Source organism: Tinamus guttatus, unplaced genomic scaffold, assembly GCF_059628265.1.
Source record: "Tinamus guttatus ecotype Peru unplaced genomic scaffold, ASM5962826v1 Tinamus_guttatus_pri_ptg000643l, whole genome shotgun sequence".
NCBI classification, from domain to species: Eukaryota; Metazoa; Chordata; class Aves; order Tinamiformes; family Tinamidae; genus Tinamus; species Tinamus guttatus.
Window position 1 is genome coordinate 592,634 of NW_028289177.1, and position 19,285 is coordinate 611,918.

General features: G+C 51.8%; 1 protein-coding gene across 1 annotated transcript in view; it reads left to right on the forward strand.

Moving 5' to 3' along the window:
• Positions 1-2,677: 2,677 nt before the first annotated feature.
• Positions 2,678-19,285, forward strand: part of COMP (cartilage oligomeric matrix protein) — an 89,811-nt gene continuing 73,203 nt past the window's right edge. Inside the window, exons 1-19 of the mRNA XM_088535709.1 lie at positions 2,678-3,306; positions 4,667-4,752; positions 6,670-6,721; positions 7,653-7,825; positions 8,693-8,830; positions 9,328-9,405; positions 9,553-9,711; positions 10,220-10,324; positions 10,447-10,554; positions 10,870-11,029; positions 12,160-12,278; positions 13,044-13,096; positions 13,517-13,710; positions 13,999-14,177; positions 14,393-14,441; positions 14,694-14,890; positions 15,029-15,201; positions 15,368-15,507; positions 15,651-15,742. Coding sequence (XP_088391835.1) covers positions 3,231-3,306; positions 4,667-4,752; positions 6,670-6,721; positions 7,653-7,825; positions 8,693-8,830; positions 9,328-9,405; positions 9,553-9,711; positions 10,220-10,324; positions 10,447-10,554; positions 10,870-11,029; positions 12,160-12,278; positions 13,044-13,096; positions 13,517-13,710; positions 13,999-14,177; positions 14,393-14,441; positions 14,694-14,890; positions 15,029-15,201; positions 15,368-15,507; positions 15,651-15,709 — 2,298 coding nt within the window. The 5' untranslated portion in view covers positions 2,678-3,230 and the 3' untranslated portion in view covers positions 15,710-15,742. The remainder of the gene's footprint in view (positions 3,307-4,666; positions 4,753-6,669; positions 6,722-7,652; positions 7,826-8,692; positions 8,831-9,327; positions 9,406-9,552; positions 9,712-10,219; positions 10,325-10,446; positions 10,555-10,869; positions 11,030-12,159; positions 12,279-13,043; positions 13,097-13,516; positions 13,711-13,998; positions 14,178-14,392; positions 14,442-14,693; positions 14,891-15,028; positions 15,202-15,367; positions 15,508-15,650; positions 15,743-19,285) is intronic.

Here is a 19,285-nt window from a genome sequence, read left to right on the forward strand (position 1 = left end):
CTCCCTGCTCTGCCCCAGGCCCTTCTGCATCTGCCTTCCTCAAAGTGTCAGTGCTGCTGGTCCAAAGTTGTACCTCAACTTTGCTACCTCTGCGTTACAAATAGTTCTAAGTACAGATCATTCAGGAATCCTGTTTGTTAAGACTGTGTTTTAGCAACGGATGAAATAAGTACTGTACATAACCAAGCTGTAAAACCTTGATTTTCAAAATGTTACGAAAATATTAGGGTTTTTTTTGTTTCTCTTGTTTTGGCTGGAAGCCCATACTAGAAAGGTAGGACAAAACTGAAGCGTCTGTTGGCTGTAGGACACCCAGTTTCTCACTGCCCGCTCCTTTGCACAACGGCTATCTTAGGAATTTACAAGTGTTCGTCACTGAGCTGTAAAATTCTGAGGTTTTAGGCTTCTTACTGATCAGCTAGTTGATAATGAGTGGAAAACAGATGGATATTGGGAAAATATGTCAGGTTAGTTCAACTTCAGATGTAGTGCTGCAGTTGAGCAGGACAGGTAAGGTACCTTCTGTGTCACTCTGTGTCTTCTCCCCCATCAGGGGAGGCTTTTAAGAACAGGGCAGAGAAACCCTAGTAAAGAATCATGGAATTCATTGATCCTGCATTGGGAAGAGGTGGAGAAGATGACCTTTGAAGTCTCTTCCAGTCATCTATTGCATGATTTGTTCTGTTATGGCCATAGGTGTGTAAGAAACACTGTAAAACACTTAGCAAACTATTTCAGAGGGTGTAGGTGTTTTCCACTTATTTTTATAATTTGACCTTACAAGATTGAAAAAAATCACTTTTTCCTTCTGACTTTTGTCCTTCGCTTGGCAAACATTAGTTAAAAACAGAGAAATGGAAAATATTTAAACTTTAAATTAGCAGGAGCATTACTTCGTGTTGTCTGTTTGTGTGCTAGTTTCACTTGTGATGTCAACTCCAGGGAAAAAGGTGTAACTATCCTGGCACTGTTGGAGTTCAAAAATATTGTTACACTCAAGCCTAAATAAACACTAGCTACTGCTCGTCTTTTTTTTTTTTCTTTTTTTTTGTATCAGTAATCCTTAAAAAAGTAGTATTAACAAATCTGGAAGATATTTTCCACACCAGATAATAACAAGTTCAAGATATATTAGCTTATTTTTAATTTGACCTTTTTAAACAGTTGCAGGCCCCCAAGACGGCCAAGCTCTGGCTGAACACTTTCTGATCTGCTACTGTGTGCTCAAGAGCAGTGATTTACAGGGATTTCTAGTCCTCACATCTGAATATAGAAAGATGCAGAATGATTCCAAGGAAAATAAGGGTAGGAATGACCTCACCCTGTGGAGACACCGTGTCTTGCTCAGCTCCAGGAGGCTCTGTGGAATCCGCGTGTTTCTTTGTACAGTTATTTTGCTACCATCAATGAGTAGAAGTGATTCCAGAAACTGTTGCAGACCAAAGAGAAATGGTCTTGGGTTTCTGGAAAAAGAGCATGAAGACATACGATCACTGCCTTCATATGCAGAAAACCTAATTGTTCGACTGCTTCTGATTGCTGTAATTCAGACGCAACACGCTCTGCTTGGTTTTGCTCAGATGAAGCGAGCAGCGCGAAGCGTTGCTGCTCCCGGGCAGCCAGCGCAGAGGCCTCGAGCAGAGTGGAGCCGGTTCACAGCAGCACCCTCAACACAAGGTGGGCAGCAAGGACTCGCTCTCTGCACGCCGGGTGCAGCTTTCATTCCTCCCCATTCATTGCTAGAAAGTTATAATTATCAGTAATATTTCCCAGAGCACCAGGAGCAGCATTGCTGTCATATCATTGCTGATTTGTCCAGAAGGACCAGAATCGTCAGGCAGTGTGAAATGCAGCGGTTCTGTGTCCCAGCTAAACCACCTACACTCACCACCAGCACCGAACAGGCACAGCCGGCTGTTACCTTTGGGTTCACAGCAAGAAGCCGCTCACTGTGTGCGACACGGATGATGTGTTCTGGTCAAGCAGAATCACCCAGATAATTAGCTTTAATTTCAGTATAAACATGCTCTGGTGCAAGGAAATGTAAACTCCGCTGCAGCATTCCTGCAATACGAACCCAGTGTTGGTGGCTTTCTCTGGGGACATGCCTGCATGCTGAGCAGTGAGCCCGAGGCTGCACGGTTACCCACAAACCGTGCACGGCCACACGGATGAAAAGTCCTTTTCTGAACATGGGAGGTCTCTGAAGTCAAAGCTAGAAAAAAAGGTTGTATAAATATGCTAGGATCCCGCTGCTCTAACGGCTTAAAGACTGATCTACTGTTTTCTGTGACTTTCCTGTTTATGGTGTCCCCAAGGATGTTGTATGGTCATGGTGCTGGCACATGGCACAATTGAGCAGTGAGAATGAGAATATTTCACGGGTCTTTCTTTCCTCAGACTAACCTTTCTGCAGGTCATGGTTATCCTTGCAGTCTCTTTGATGTACTAGCTTAAGACTCTTGTATGAACAGGTTTGCTTTGGCTGCTCCGAAGGGATTTCTCAATCCGCTCTGTGTCTTCTGCTGGAAGGTGCTGGATTGAGCCTGACTGATGGAAAGTGCTGGATCGAGACTCATTCCTTCAGCCAAGGAACAGCAAAGTCACTGCTGTGCTGCATCCTGCCCCTAGAAACCCCGAGGACAAGAACATCTGTCCTGAGGGCCAGTACCTTTGGCTGGTCCATTTCTGAAATAAGGTGCAATAGTTTCTCTCTGGAGTTAGAAGTTGTTTCAATAATTCTAGCACTGTGCATGAGCTTAAATTGTCTTCTGGGAGTTAAAAGAGCCTTTTCTGAAATTCTAGGGAAGTCCAGATGTCCCATAGCTTCTGTGAGCAGTCTGAGAAGGAAAAGACTGAGAGGGATGGGTCTATGAATCATCTGTCTATCCTATGTCTATGAAGAAGAAATAAAAACTCTGATTCCAAAAGAATCCATTTAATTCTGGAATTTTCTGACCTATTTTGGTGCATGCTGGACTAAAAAAAAAAAAATTAAACTACTGCTGATGACTTTCTCATATTGTTTACTTTTGTAACGTTCTCTGTGGACTAGCAGCCAGAAATGACGTCCACCCCTCGTCCAGCATCAGAGAATAAGAACTTCAGAGGAAGGAATGCAACTTCATAAATAGCAAACCACAGACACTAATGGGGAGCAGAAGCAAACCTGCAGGTTAAAATTCATTGCAAGAGAAGCCCGTGCATCCAGACTGCTTGTAGATGCAAGGATGACTTCAACTCTAGCCTTAGTTTTTCTCCTTTGCCTCTCTTGTCCTTTTTCATCAAGTCAGCAGCGAAGAGCAGGTAAGTGATTTTAATTAGCTCTATGCTTTCTGTACTGCTGTGTAAATTCTGTTTTGCAGCAGGGAAATGAAGATGATAATGTTTCAACTGCATCTGCTGAAGCCTGGGAACAATGCATTCAGATTTGTAGTTTCATCTGAAATTTTAAGCTGAAGTGTGTAAATGTTCACTCTGCTTCCTGCCTTCCAGCTCACCTTCTGAACAGTGAGGATTTTTAATTGGGGAAAAAAAAAGAAGAAAAAAGAGTCAAACGAATGCACATTTTTGTGTCTCTAGCAGGTCATTAGAGAACGTAACTTTATGTTAATCTGCATTTTGCATGTGACTGAGTTAGACACCCAGCAGCTACCGAGTGTCCGGTGGCAGGATCCTTGGCTATTCTATTTGTGTACACAGAGCTTAGGGAAACCCAACTTCTAGGAACTTATTCCCTGCCGGTTCCCTGAGCAGCTCTCCCTTCCCGAGCAGCCTGGCAGGGGGTTGCTCGTGTCCAGGAGGAGCTCCCAGATCCGGCAGCCTCCGCCTTGAGATCCCGGCGCAGCCGTGGGGCTGTGCGAGCACGGGGAGCCCCAGGGAAGGGTGCACAGCAGTGTCTGCAAATGCACAGATTTCTGCTGGAATTTGTTTCTGAGTGGATGACCCATTTTTGTGAATTTGAATACCTAAAAAGAACCACATCCTTTTCTTTTGAAATACATCTTGTTCCTAGGGGTAGAAAATTCTTCCTAGGTATAAGAGAGGCTGCCTGGACCATTCATGCAGAGCTTATGCAAAGTCTCCGTTTGAAGCTAGAAATCATGCGGATGTTCCTCATCTTAAATAAAAAGTCCCTTCATTCATTATTTTTGTCTCAGACTGACACACTGGTGTTGCTTTCAGTTTAGTTCCCAAACTGAGATGTACTGAGAGGCTCCAAACACTCCCCAGGTCCCTTCGGTTCCGTGCAGGAATCCCCAGGCTCCCGGGTCCTGGGGCTGCACTCGGCAGCGAGCTGCCCTTCCCCGGCTGCCGCAGCCCTGAGTTCTTAATTTGCTGCCTTTGGCAGAGGTTTCCTACGTGAGAGCTGCTCGGAGCACGGCCGGGCGCCCTGGCACCTCCCGGGCAGGCACGGCTCATTTTCCTGCTCCATCCTGCCCGGAGCAAATCGCAGCCTCTGTGCAAGACTGTTCCTTCCAGCAACCTTGTAGGAAGTTTGCTTCCTAAAAAACGTTAGGAATTGGGAGGGAGTTTTGGTGTGGAGGATTCTTTATCTCTAGTGTTAAACCGAGGTCATTAATACCAGTTGGTTTGTGCTGCTAACAGCTCTTCTGTCTTTTGGAGCTTTTGTTTTTAATGCCTCCAACCAATGTGTTTTTCACAGGAGTTGAAGTTGGCCCTGAAATGCTGGAAGAGATGAGACAAACTAACCGGGTGCTCATGGAAGTTCGGGAGTTGCTAAAGCAGCAGGTGGGTGAGGAGGGGACCCGCTCCCCTCGTGCAGAGCTCGCCGGGATGCCCAGCACGGAGCCCTCCTCTCTGCGGGAAATTGTGGGTTTTCCTATGACGATGGGGAGCAGGAGATGGTCTTGCAGTCAGATGTGTAATTCCGGGATAAAGTAGATTCATTTGAATGCAAATTTTGTTCCTTAGAAGTATGTCTACTGAAAAACAGCATGAGTGGAGAAAGAACAAAGATGTGAGTACAGCAGGCATATGTTTTGCTGGAAAAACAAGTCACTTTTTCCTTGGTTTTGTGGGCTCATGAAATTGGTAGAGAGAGGCCAAACCTGGGAGATGGAGGAGACCTTTCAGCCGTCTATCAGGGTCCTGGAACGGGAAGCCATACGGAGTCTAAACAAGGTCTGCATTCACTCCGCTCTCTTTTTGCTTTAATCCTAAGCCTGTCTGGCTCCAGTAGTTTATAAGGGATTTTGGAGCTTCTTGGGTGCTTAGATCTTTCCCCGTTCTAACGAGGAGATGGTGGTTTGTCTGGTCAGCTCTTTAAAGCACACAGAAAGGCTCCATTCTCCCTTTATCCGCTGCGGGAGCCGAGGGCAGCGGCTCTGCCTGCCAGATGATGGGAATGGCAGACGGGTCCCTGTGCCAGGGCAAACTGGGCAGCCTCTAATCTGCAAAAACATCTGTTGCATGGAGCTACTCTCACATTTCAGGCTGCTGCATAAATACCCAGTGTTTACTAGGAATCAGGTCAGACATGGTTCCTGGCAGCCTGGAGCAATGATTTCCAGTATTCCCGTCCAGCTTAACAGTGCTTCTCCATACAGGTTTTATATTTGTTCTTGCTCTTGCCACCTATTTTTTTAATCAATGGCCTTTTTCAAGGAAAGTCCCACTCAGAGGAGAAACTCGCATATGTCACTGGAGAGCCAAGGTGGCAGATCATAATTTGTTAATATATGCAAAGATGTTTTAAAACGTGTTTTTTTTTCTTGAATCAGCATTTTGAGATGGCAAAGGAGGCAAAAAGGATGACATTTTTGCCATTAATGGTGCCAAAAAGAGGAGTAATAAAAGGCCAGATCTGTTTTCCTGTTGCACAGGATGACACCAAGCCACGTCGGAGGTTAGAAAGAACCTAAGGTAGAATAAAAGCTTGCTGTTATAGAGCTGGTAGGGAGCCACAGGCAGAGGATTTCATCAGAGCACAAAGTGAAGTGATTCACTGGGGGAAGATGAAGCCCTCAGGTGTGGCAGAGAGCTTGAGTAACCGCTCCGGAGCATCCGGGACACTTTTGCAGGACAGACTCCTGCTGGGATTGCTCTCGGAGCAGCCGGAGGAGCTCCAGCGCTGGCCGGTGGGTGAGGAGCTTCCCCGAGCCCGTCCCGTGCTCCTCACGGCCACGGAACCCATCTCCTCGGGGCTGGTGCTGCAGGTTACCTGTTTGCTGGAGCAAACCCGGAGCAATAGCCTTGAGATGGGGGAAGCCTGGAGAGAGGAGCCCCTGAGAGGGCTCCGACGGATTTGTGTCTCCCTGGCTTCACCTCTGCGGCGCCTGGACTGTGGGCAAGCAGAGCTCCAGGATGCAGCTCAGCATCTTCCAGGGTATAGGACCCAAATACAGCAGATTCCTCATTCTTTGTAGCACTTGTTTTCTATGTTTTTAAATCCAGTGCTTCATGCATCTGCCATAGAATAATATTTACCTAGTTAGGCTATAGAAACACTGCACCAGGAGTGACTTAGGGCAGAACAAGCCATTCCAGCTGCCAGGGAGTCTGTGACACAGACTTGGGATGAGGGTTGATTTGCCTGTAAGTAGCTGTGCAGCTCCAGGGAGCCGGCCCCTTTGGCAGAGGGGCAGTGGGTTTGCGTGGGAGTAAAACTCATCCTTTCGCTAAGTGGCAGTTCTTGTTTGCTTCTAGATTAAGGAGATAACATTCCTGAAGAACACGGTCATGGAGTGCGATGCCTGTGGTGAGTTACTGAGTTGAAATGCCCAGTGTGCAGCTGCCTCGTCCACTGCTTCATACATTGATGTCCAAACAAGTAGTAAATCACAGAATCACACGGAATCCCGGGAGGGTTGAAGTTGGAAGGGGCCTCTGGAGCTCATCCAGTCCAAGCCCCTGCCCCAGCAGGGACACCCGGAGCAGGGGCACGGGGTGGCAGCCCGGTGGGCTTCGAAGAGCTCTAAATCCCTCTTTACTCTCACCCTGCTCCTGCTCAGTAGATATTCAGGGGAATGCATGGCCAAATCACAGTTTGACTTTGTGTGCCTTCTACATATCAAAATACTGCTCGAGAAGAACGTTACAAATACCTAAAACAATTCAAATGTAATTAAAACCAGAAAAATCAAACAGCAGTGCTTTGGATCGCATCCTGGGAGCGATGTGTTAATAACACATGGATTTGCATCTGCCAGGACGAAATGCAGTTTCCTAGCGCAAGGGAGGTGGCAGGTAGCGCGTGGTCCGTGGTGCTGGTCCACAAAGGCCTCGTGACCCACACGCGGAGGGTGTTCTGGCTCCAGACCAAGCTGACCTGCTGGGGACACCCGTCTCCCGCAGCAGAGGCCGAGTCCGGTGCCGTGTTCCCAGCCGGAATTCTGGTGCCTGGCTCCTGCTGCAGCCACATCGCCCAGGGGCTGCAGGAACCAGGGAGAACCGACCCTGTGGAACTCAACACCAAGGGCACGAGGCCAGGAAAGAGGGCAGCATGACAAGGAGTTTGGCCTGGGAGTTAAACCCTGCATTGGTTTGGGTTTTTGTTTGTGTTCTCCGGCTCAGGAATCCGTCAAACTGCTGCTTTGGGCTTCATTTTGCTCCCTTTGCAAAGCAGGGACAGGGCTGCCGAAGCTCCTGCGCGCGGGCCGTGCTGAGGGGACGCTCCTCGTGTCCCCTAGGCATGCACACCGAGGCCACCGGCCCGCTCGTCACCGTCACGCAGTTCAGCAGATGCGTCCCCAATCCCTGCTTCCCGGGAGTGCCCTGCACCGAGACCGCCACCGGCTTCCGCTGCGGACCTTGTCCCCCGGGTTATTCCGGCAACGGCTCCCAGTGCACGGATGTCAATGAGGTAACGACCCGGCGGGCTAGCTCAGAACTCACGGAATTGCCTCTCTGCTCCCGGAGCGCCGTGGGTTTGTCCTGCGGCTGGTGCCAGCGCTGCAGCTCCCTTAGCAGCTGAACAGAACCAGCATTTCACTGGAAGGAGTCTGTGTCCCTCACCTCGCCTCCGGCTCCGTTCCGTGGTGTCTTTAGGTCTGGTCTAGCTAGGTATTTCTTTCCAAACATACAGCGCTTCACACAAAATAAACCCTTTAGTCTGCAACGCACAAGAAGGTGAGTTTGGAGAACCCAACCAGCCCCTTCTGCTCCCACAATCTATTGAGCTTCTAGTTGATGAGTTGTTAGAGATGAGATTTATGATGTGTGGAACAGAATGAAACATTCCACAAATACAGATGTGTGTATACAGTAAATATTACTGTTTAGATTGCTTCATTTGCACCTTTAAATCAAACCTTGCTGGGTAGATCTGGGGGAAGGAGGGTGGTTTTTCCTAGCTCTTTCTCGAAATGCAGTTTTCTCTCAAGTTTGCTCCCTGCATGGTTAAGGCTGTCCGTGGCTCTTGCTTTTGCACGTCCGTGAGATTCCTCAGCTGTGTTGTTCTCAAATCACAGCCTTATGACACTTGGCTAGTCCAGCAGCCTCTTGTGCCTTGCAAAGCCCCATCAGCTCCATAGAGCTGGAGTAAAAAAGAGTGAAGCTAAAGGATCCGTGCGAGATTGTGGGGTTCATGGTAGAACGTTAGCTCCCAAAACATGGAAGCTGCTGCACTAATGCAATGCTCTCCCAGCACAGAGCTCAAGAATTCAGTGAACATGGTGTTTGCTATTCTTATTCTTGCTATTCTTATTCCCTTGCACATCCTTTTTTGCAGTGCAACGCAAACCCCTGCTTCCCGAAGGTCCAGTGCATTAACACCGTCCCCGGCTTCCGCTGTGATCCCTGCCCTCCCGGCTTCACCGGGCAAGCGGTCGAAGGGGTCGGACTCACTTACGCGAGGGCCAACAAACAGGTAAGGCCCAGAAACACCCCTGCTTCCTCCCGAAGCCTTTAACTCTGCTCTGCAATTGTAATCCAGGGATTGCAGAGCCCTCAGAGATATGGGAGGGAGATACGTGACTGTATGTGTTAATGGGAAGGCGGCTATGAAGTGGTAGGAAAAGCTTTTCACAGATATTGGGAAAAAATAAAAAGGAAGAACTGCCTGTGGCCTCTGGTTTTCAGAGAGTCATAGGACTGGTCACAGGACACAGTCTTTTATCTGTTAAGGATGAGCTCAGCTCAGAGCTAAGCTATTTTGCCAGGCTAGAATCACTGCTGACTCTATAGGGGATGAAGAACTTGCCTGGGGCGAGCAGTATTGCTGGGACCCCTGACCTAGGGAAGCTGGTAGATATGGGTCCCAGTAGGGCACGTCGGGGGCTTTACACCTGCAGCTACTTGGGCCCTACAACCCGACAAGGTGGGTACTTACGAAGGAAGTTAATGTCTCTTGTTCTTTCTGGACAGGTTTGCACTGACATCAACGAATGTGAGACAGGAGCTGCCAGAAACTGTGTCCCAAACTCCATCTGCATCAATACACGGGTAAACATTACTGGAAAACCTCGCGTTGGTCTCTCTTTTCCTCCAGGCTGTAAGGAATGCTTCCCTCTGTCAGCTGCTGAGGACAGCTTACAGCAAGGTGTGCTGGGGCTCGCGCTCCTGTTAATTCCTTGTTGCTTTTCCTGGCAGGGATCCTACAAGTGTGGCGCTTGTAAACCTGGCTTCGTTGGGGACCAGAGCACGGGCTGCAGGAGCCAGACAGCAAGACGCTGCCCCAACGGGGAGGCCAGCCCGTGCCACGAGAAGGCGCAGTGCGTGGTGGAGCGCGACGGCTCCGTCTCCTGCGTGGTGAGGCCTGCGCGGCGCCGCGCGCTCCGCTCCCCTGCCCTGTTCCCGCTCTCCCGGGTCTGCCACTGCCCTCTCCTGGAGACGGAGCCTCGGAGCGCGGCTCCGGGGGCAGCTCGCCCGGAGGGGCAGCTCGCATGGAGGGGCAGATCGCCCGGAGGGGCCCAGCGCTCCCGCAGCAGCGGCTGGTGCTGCGCAGGGCACTGCCCGTCCATCCGGAGCCTCCGAGCACTGCACAGCAGCGGAGAAGGGGAAAATCCTGCTGCATCCTGCTGCAGTTTTGCTGCTCTGTCTGTCTGTGTAGGCTCAGGAGCAAGCAGAGAGTTTGTATCTGAGCTGCCTAAAGCACTATTTATGGCACGTTGTCTGTTACGGACAGTGTGTTTCCACGCCGTTGCGCACCCGGCTTTGCGATGCTCCGTGCTGTCCGCACGCAGGACTGCAGGCGGGGAGGCAGCCGCGTGTCGCAGGACGCGGCTGCAGCGCCGCTTTGCTGCTCTCTGTCTTGCAGTGCCTCGTGGGCTGGGCAGGGAACGGCTACATCTGCGGGAAGGACTCGGACATCGATGGCGTCCCCGACGAAAAGCTGCGCTGCTCCGACAAGAAGTGCCGCAAGGTGAGACGCGTTCGGCTGCGATGAGGTTCAGGACTTCACCCTTCCCTGGTGCCACCCAAAGGCTTTGGAACGGGCACGACCTGCCAGCAGGCCCTGGAACTCAACTGTTGCTTTTCTTTCAGGATAACTGCATGACTGTCCCCAACTCCGGCCAGGAAGATGCAGATAGGGATGGGATTGGAGACGCTTGTGATGACGATGCTGATGGAGACGGGATATTAAATGCTGAGGTTGGATTCTAAGGCTTACCCTGACCCCTAAGTGTACCCAGAGGTCCTGCCGATCACTGGCCCACGTTTGGTGAGAACGTGAAGAGCCCGCAGGTCACAGCACACACTGCTCCCTCCTTATCTGAATAGTCTAAGACGCAAAGTTCTGCAGCCTGTGCCTGAGCTCGGGGAGGCCGAGCAGAGGGATCTGGCCGGGCTGCACACGGAGTGCGGGGCTGCCCAGCGCCGCTCTCGCCCGTCGTCCTCATCCCCATCCCGCTCCGTGTCCTGCCCCGTGCCCAGCACCTCCGCTGAGACGCTGCCTCTGTCCCGCAGGACAACTGCGTGTACACGCGCAACGCGGACCAGCGCAACGCGGACAAGGACAACTTCGGGGACGCCTGCGACAACTGCCGCCTCGTGAAGAACGACGATCAGCGCGACATCGACGGCGACGGAAAAGGAGACGAGTGCGACGACGACATGGACGGTGACGGTAAGAGCCGCTCGGCATCTCCTCCAAGGAGGCACCTGCACCGGCGTGAGCGCAGAGAGCTCCCTGGTGTCCAGATGTGGCTCCTAGTGCCAGGGAACCTGCTTATGCTCTGCAAAAATGGAGCTGATTTCAGATAGGATAAAGCAGAGCTCAGTTTTTAGATACCAAGATCAACAGTCAAACCACGGTCAGTCACAGTGCAGCCCTCGCAGGGTTTCAAGGGCTGTCACACGTTATTTCCAGGCTAGTTTTTGCTGGCATGCCCACTGTACGCGCTCAGAAATCAGTGCTCGGTGGCCTTCAGGAAGAAACACGTACCAGACAACCCAGACAGGGACACTACATCATGCTGCAACTTAAACTTGTGAAAAGGACAGGGAAATCCATGTTGTTAGAAGCTACTGGCTCTCAGGGCAGTGTGTGTCAGGGCTGCATTCAGGGTGCGGGGAAGCAGAGGAAACTAGCTGGTTTTAGAAACAGTCTATGTGCTAGTAACGCTTTATTTACACAAAACCCGCTTTCCAAAGCCAGAAATCACAACTGCTGCTGCCCTGACACACGCATATTTATTTACACATTATTTCCAGTGCATCTAGTGCTGTTTGGGTCTTGCTGCTTCCTGCCAAGCAGCTCCCTGCTGGCATGATTTGCTGCTGTAGTAGGTAAATGCAGAAAAGCAGCAAGTGAAGTCATAGAGGTTGCTGATTAGATTGTTCCTGTCTGTCTCAGGCCTTGAAAAGGCACTGTCTAAATCTTCCATGTAAAACAGCCAAAGTTAACCTTGACTTACTTTATAATTATGTAGCAGTCTGCTTTGGAGGAAAAAGACTCTATTATGGTTTGGGGAACTGCAGACAGCTTCATCGTTTTGGCCTCTCATGCCTGCAGGGATATGGTGCCAGTTTGGAGCAACATTCCTTAGTTCCTTAGCTTTCTCTAAGGAAAGCAGTTAGGGTCATTTCCTATTTCAACAGTGTGCTTAGACACCCGTAACGGTGCGGTTTGAAGTATGGTTTTAAGATAAGTTGCTGCTCTCTTCCTCCTCCAAGAGTAGCTAGGATCTAACTAACTTAGATGAAAATCCTAACAGCATTAATGACTTGATGGGTCCATTTTTGTGTGTTCTACAGGAGTCAAAAACCCAACAGACAACTGTAAAAAAGTCCCTAATCCAGATCAGAAGGACGGTGACGGAGACGGCGTGGGCGACGTGTGCGACAGCTGCCCAACAGTCAGTAACCCCGACCAGGTGAGCCGGCGCTTCCCGACGTGCCATCCCAGTGCTTCCCGACGCGCCATCCCAGCGCTTCCCAACGCGCCGCCCCAGCGCTTCCCGACGTGCCGTCCCGGTGCTTCCCGACGTGCCGTCCCAACGCTTCCCAACGCGCCGTCCCAGCGCTTCCCAACGCGCCGTCCCGGCGCTTCCCAACCTGCCGTCCCGGCGCTTCCCGACGCGCCGTCCCGGCGCTTCCCAACGTGCCGTCCCGGCGCTTCCCAACCTGCCGTCCCGGCGCTTCCCAACGTGCCTTCCCAACGCTTCCCAACGCGCTGTCCCAGCGCTTCCCAACGCGCCGTCCCGGCGCTTCCCAACCTGCCGTCCCGGCGCTTCCCGACACGCCGTCCCGGCGCTTCCCAACCTGCCGTCCCAGCGCTTCTCCTGCTGCAGACAGGGCTCACGGTGCTCTGGGTACCCTGTACCCTGCCAAAACTGCCTCTTGCAACTTCTACCTACCATCCTGTAACACTGAAGGCAACACCTAGAAACCAAAACTCTCGTTGTGCAGAGGAATATGACAAAGAGGGAGCTTAGCATTTTGCATCTATCTCGTCCTACCCTGCACACTGGTGTTTTTTGCTGCTTCAGTTCATCTGGGCAACTTGCAAGTGCTTGTGAGGTCTCTTTTTGATCAAAACCCTGTGGCAGTGAGGCTAACCCCTTTATTAGTTCTCCTTTACTCCCAATTATCTAGTTTCATCTATGGTAAATTAAATGCTTACTGCTTTCTTTTGCTAGAAAGACACCGATCATGATCTCGTGGGAGATGTCTGTGACACCAACCAGGACAGGTGAGAGCTTCCTGCAAAAATTCTGCTTGGACTGCATGAACGCTGGGGGAGGGCACGTTCTGTAACTCTGCAATTAAGAGCGGAGTCAAGGCGAAGCCTGAGCCTGTTCCGTTAGCAGACCAGGGAAGAGGGAAGTTTTCCTGGGCCCTCGGAGAACCGTGCAGTGGTGTCATGGGCCAGCTTGCTCACAGCTTTGCTTTGCACTGCCTGTCTCTGCTCCGTTCAGACTGCAGCTGGAGTTCTCATCTATTTTACTGTGACTCTGACAGCTCCAGACTCACTAAGGCTCAAAATCAGCAGCGTTCCCCGTTCGTGCTGCACTCCACTGCTCGGAAGCGGTGACGTGCTTCCCCCCGAAGCACCACCCCAAAGCCTCCTCCTGACCCGTGTAACGCGTTCCCTTGTTTCCCCACGCACCAGTGACGGGGACGGGCACCAGGACACCCGGGACAACTGCCCCTCAGTGCCCAACAGCTCCCAGCTGGACTCGGACAGAGACGGGCTGGGAGATGAGTGTGACGATGACGACGATGACGACGGGATCCCGGACCAGAAACCCCCAGGCCCTGACAACTGTCGGCTTGTCCCCAACCCCGGCCAAGAAGACTCGGACGGTGAGGGGACAAACACGCTGGCTCTGCGCGGGCTGTGACTGAAGCTGCTGCTTCCACTCACAGCGTTTCTGCAAGCAGGAGGGAAGGGGTCGGGGTTTCTTCATCGCCAACTCATAGCAAAGAAAGGGTGCAGGAGCGCAGCCCACGCTGACCACCCCCGAGCCTTGCGTGGACAAAGTCACCTGAAACTGTGGGAGCCAAAAGCTCGCCGAGTAAAACCTGCATGCCAAGGAGATGGGGAAAACAAGGAAAGTTTAACACTTCTTTCATTCCAACGTGTTCTCGCAGGCGATGGTGTGGGAGACCTTTGTGAAGAGGATTTCGACAAGGACATGGTGATCGACAGAATCGATGTGTGCCCAGAGAACGCAGAAGTGACACTAACAGACTTCAGGGCTTTCCAGACAGTTGTTCTGGACCCTGAGGGTGATGCTCAGATTGATCCCAACTGGATTGTCCTCAACCAGGTAGGTGACTGCTCCAGGACTGGACAGTCAGGTGGTGCCAAGGCTGTGCCAAGCGGGATGCAGTTTTCATTAAAACCATTGCAGGTTTAATGCTACTGTACAATAGTGCCCTATTCCTGCAGTCTCACCCCTGGATATCTCTCCCCTGACTGGTTAACAGGAGTGTAAATCATAATGTTTGCAGTATAAACTAAGTCAACGCTCATCTTTCACAGGGCATGGAAATAGTTCAAACCATGAATAGTGATCCTGGTCTGGCTGTAGGTGAGGCTCTTATTTTTGTTCTATTGCAAGATTAAGGCTCATTAATGGGGTATCTTTTTTCTTAGTGCAGCTTTTAAAAGGATTTCAGTCACTACTTAATGATTTCATCCACTTGCCCCATGTTGGAGGGGAGAATATTTTCTGTACAGAGAGCAGAATCCTCAGATTTGCTTAGCACAGTCTCTGCTTTTGGAGGAAGCAATCTGCGTTTTCCCTCCAAATACAGAATATTTGTTTCGCTACCACCTAAAGGTTACACGGCCTTCAACGGAGTGGACTTCGAGGGCACCTTCCACGTGAACACGGCCACGGATGATGATTACGCTGGCCTCATCTTTGGCTACCAGGACAGTTCCAGCTTTTATGTGATCATGTGGAAGCAGATGGAACAAACCTACTGGCAGGCAAACCCCTTCCGAGCGGTGGCAGAACCTGGAATCCAACTGAAGGTAAAGAACGCAGTGCCTGGAAGTCCCTCATGGATCTTGGCCTTTCTCCCAGTTCTGCTGCTTTCCCCGTAGGCCGAGATGGCAGCTCTGCCCGCTCGGGCTGTTGCTCACGATTGCCCCGTCTCTCCTCTCCATCAGGCAGTGAAATCCAAAACAGGCCCAGGGGAATATCTCCGCAACTCCCTGTGGCACACGGGAGACACCACGGACCAGGTCAAGCTGCTCTGGAAAGACCCCCGCAATTCCGGCTGGAAGGACAAGACCTCCTACCGCTGGTTCCTGCAGCACCGGCCTCAAGTGGGATACATCAGGTCAGGGCTCCGCGGGTTCCTCCCTGTGGCCGAGCTGGACGTTTACCACACACATGAAGTACCTTGGCTGCAGCGTGGTGGGACGGCACGGGATCTCTGACACAGGTTGGAGAAACTGCCGCCCTCGGCTCCCGCTCACGCTCCGCGCGTGCCGCTTCTCTTGCAGAGCTCGCTTCTACGAAGGCCCTGAAATGGTGGCAGACACTGGAGTTGTCCTTGATACAACTATGCGCGGGGGCCGGCTTGGAGTCTTCTGCTTCTCCCAGGAGAACATTATTTGGTCGAACCTGCGTTACCGCTGCAATGGTGAGTTGGCTTCGGAGGCCAAGTTCAGAAATTTTGGCCCGTTTGTTTTCCTGGTTAGCGTACGTATAACTGTAACAATCATGCAGCAGCTCATTCTGATTTCCCCTTCTAATCTGTGTGTGCTTTAATCTCATCTTCCCCAGATACCATTCCTGAAGATTATGAAACATATAGAGTTCAGCAAGACGAACCTCTGCCTTAAATGTCTGTCCAACAACAATTGCTTAAAAAAAAAGTGCTCGGCTGCCCCACTCTGGCCCCTGGTATCTGTATAAAGAACTGTAAGTAACGTACCACTGCACTCTGCACACCCGCTGCCTGAGCTGGCATCTCTCCTAAAGCAGCAACTTTCTTTAAATGCTACGAAAACGAAGTGCAATTGCAGAGGTGTAGACACCGAGTGTAAATAGAAGCCTATGCTGCTGTAAACACTAGCTCTCTACACTGCGTGGAACAAGGACGTGCTGAGGAGCTACCAGCAGTAGCTGGGATTGTTGAAGCAAGTTTAGCGTGGATGTTTCCCAGGAATCTGTCCCTTCCTTGGAGGCTCTCAAGAGTGTATATTATTCTTTGCAAGACCTACTGCAAACCAACCCCAGCACTGGTCGGAAAAGCATGTTGCAAGAGCAGCCTATGTCCAAGTTGCTCACAAAAAAAAAGCACTTTAAGGAGAGGATCTTTGTTCTGGAATGTTGAGTAATAAATACTCTAATACACTTGTACTTGGTTGCATGCATTTTGCTCTTTCCTCTTCCAAAACACTTCTTTGTATGACTGTGTAACAAAGAAGTCCTCATAAGCTGAAAGCAGTAGAACTTCTCCAGCAGCCCCAGCTGAATTAGTAACTCTGTAGGCAGTGTGAATGCACAGGATCTTTCATTCAGGAAACTCCCTCTGCCACTACCCTGTTCTGCCAGATCGTGGCAGCTGGTTCAGAATGGTCAATGAAGGCTTCATGGTAGGTTTGTCTTATGACACTGTGCCAGGAATCTGGAAAAAAAAAAAAAAAAAAAAAAAGGGAAAAGGAAAAAAGGAAGACAGGTAAGGAAATGGGGAGCCGAGGGTATCAATCCCAGGCGCTCCCCTGAGCTGGACGCACGGATGTGCCACGAGGGCGTCTGTGCTCAGCACCCCGGGCGCTGCCGGCCTTCCGCAGCCTTCCCTGTGCCCGGGAGAACATCCCGGCGGGAAGGGACCTGGGGCCGCTTCCCTGGAGCTGGCCCAGCCTGTCGCTCCGGAGGCAGCTCCCGAGTGCCCGCAGAACCGCACGGTTCCGAGTGCCCGCAGAACCACCCCGCTCCGAGTGCCCACAGAACCGCACGGTTCCGAGTGCCCGCAGAACCGTCCCGCTCCGAGTGCCCACAGAACCGCACGGTTCCGAGTGCCCGCAGAACCGTCCCGCTCCGAGCGCCCGCAGAACCGCACGGTTCCGAGTGCCCGCAGAACCGTCCCGCTCCGAGTGCCCGCAGAACCGTCCCGCTCCGAGTGCCCGCAGAACCGCCCCGCTCCGAGTGCCCGCAGAACCGTCCCGCTCCGAGTGCCCGTAGAACCGCCCCGCTCCGAGTGCCCGCAGAACCGCCCCGCTCCGAGCGCCCGCAGAACCGTCCCGCTCCGAGTGCCCGTAGAACTGCACGGTTCCGAGTGCCCGTAGAACCGTCCCGCTCCGAGTGCCCGTAGAACTGCACGGTTCCGAGTGCCCGCAGAACCGTCCCGCTCCGAGTGCCCGTAGAACCGCACGGTTCCGAGTGCCCGCAGAACCGTCCCGCTCCGAGTGCCCGTAGAACCGTCCCGCTCCGAGTGCCCGTAGAACTGCACGGTTCCGAGTGCCCGTAGAACCGCCCCGCTCCGAGTGCCCGTAGAACTGCACGGTTCCGAGTGCCCGCAGAACCGTCCCGCTCCGAGTGCCCGTAGAACCGCACGGTTCCGAGTGCCCGCAGAACCGCCCCGCTCCGAGTGCCCGCAGAACCGCCCCGCTCCGAGTGCCCGTAGAACCGCACGGTTCCGAGCGCCCGCAGAACCGTCCCGCTCCGAGTGCCCGCAGAACCGCCCCGCTCCGAGCACCCGCAGAACCGCCCCGCTCCGCTCGCTGCACGGGGCTCCGTGCCGCAGTCCGGACAGGCCGTGGCCAGGCCCTGTCCTCTGTGTCCCCAGGCACTAAGGAGGGGACAGAAGTTCCTGCTCGCAGGTGGCTGCACCTCAGCGGGTCCCTCAGCACCTGCACTGGAGTCTCCCGTGCTGGAGGCAGGGCCCGAGCAAAGACCTGCTGAACTCTTGCTAAGCGGCTCCCTCAGAGCGTCACCTGCAGCTCACAGCCCTCGGGGCAGCTTCAGTTCCAGAACACCCTGAAACAGCCATTGAGCTGATTCCTCCTCAACAGGAAGGACCGCAGAGGGGTCGCTGCAGATGTACAACCCCTCGGACGGGGCTATCGTCCAGCTCGGACTGTGCAGGCCCAGGGCCGTGTCAGGAAGCTGGAAGCAGAGCGGAGCTCCCAGCACCGAGGCAGGCGCTGGCCCCGCTCCGTTTCCCTGGATAGAAACCACAGAACTGGGGGGGCAGCCTCCCCTCAGCCCTGCCCCTCCGCTCGCAATAAGGAGCGGTAAGAAAAAAGGATTAATTCAGCTCCAAAGAGCTGAGCCGGGGGTTACCCTGCCCCGCTGAAGAGAAGCAGCATTTTACTGACCTGGACTCCTGGCTCCGGGGACCTCCTCCTGCCGCTGCCGGGCAGGCCCAGCGCTCACAGGGACCTTCTCTGCTCCAGAAAACAAGTCACAGGTTGGAAGAAACCCCGGAGCTCCAGAACGCTGCAGAACGCCCCAAAACACAACCCACCCGCGGAGCGGAGCGGAGCCTCCTTCCCCTGCCACCGAGAGCCATGAAAACCGAGGGGGCTGCAGGGAAAGAGCTCTCAAGACTCAACACAACCCTTGGCATCGTTCAGGCCACTCTGCATTTCCTCCTAAAGGGGAAAATGGAATCCAATTTAACCAAACTTAACCAAAACCATTCGATTTTGATGTTTCCTTTTAAACACGAGCACTGAAAACATCTTAGTATTTCAGCACTGAAAACCTGCAGTCAAGAGAAACCAAACCCAAAAGCAAACAACAAGCAGAACTAAGAAAAAGCTAAGCAGCCAGAGACAAAAACAGTTGAACTTTTATTACATTTCATTTACAAATAATGCAAAGATACAAAGACAAAAGCCTTCACACAAAAAAGAAAAGATTGAAAAGAATGTACATTTAGTTGAGCTGCTTTTTCACATCATTTCTCAGATTGCAAACACTTAAAGCCAACTTCAGTTTTCCACTTTACCTATAGAAAAGCACAATAAATAGAAGTTTTATGTCGCAGGGACAATTTTTCCAGAGTTCCTGTGCCACCAAAGCTGTAGCTGAATATAGGATTGCATATATCAGTGAAATAATCCACAAATTATTTTAATAGAAAAAGTTTTGCTTGTAAAGGACAGTATACTATACTGTCTCTGAAAATGCATAAATCTGACATGTTTCTGAAGCTCAATGAACTACATAAAGTTGTTTTAGCTGCCAGTCTATGAGAGAAGCTGCCCAAAGCAGCTGTATTTAATTTTATTAAAATCAACCTTTCCTTTCACACACATTAATACATTTTACTTCCACTTCTAAAAGGAATCCTTCCACGGCGGGGGGAAGAGGGAGGGAAGGGGGAAGAAGGTGTCTCCTAAGGTAAAAATACTCCCTAAATTCCTAGTTCCTCCCAAGATACGAGCCCAGCGTGTCCCGTGTTGTTG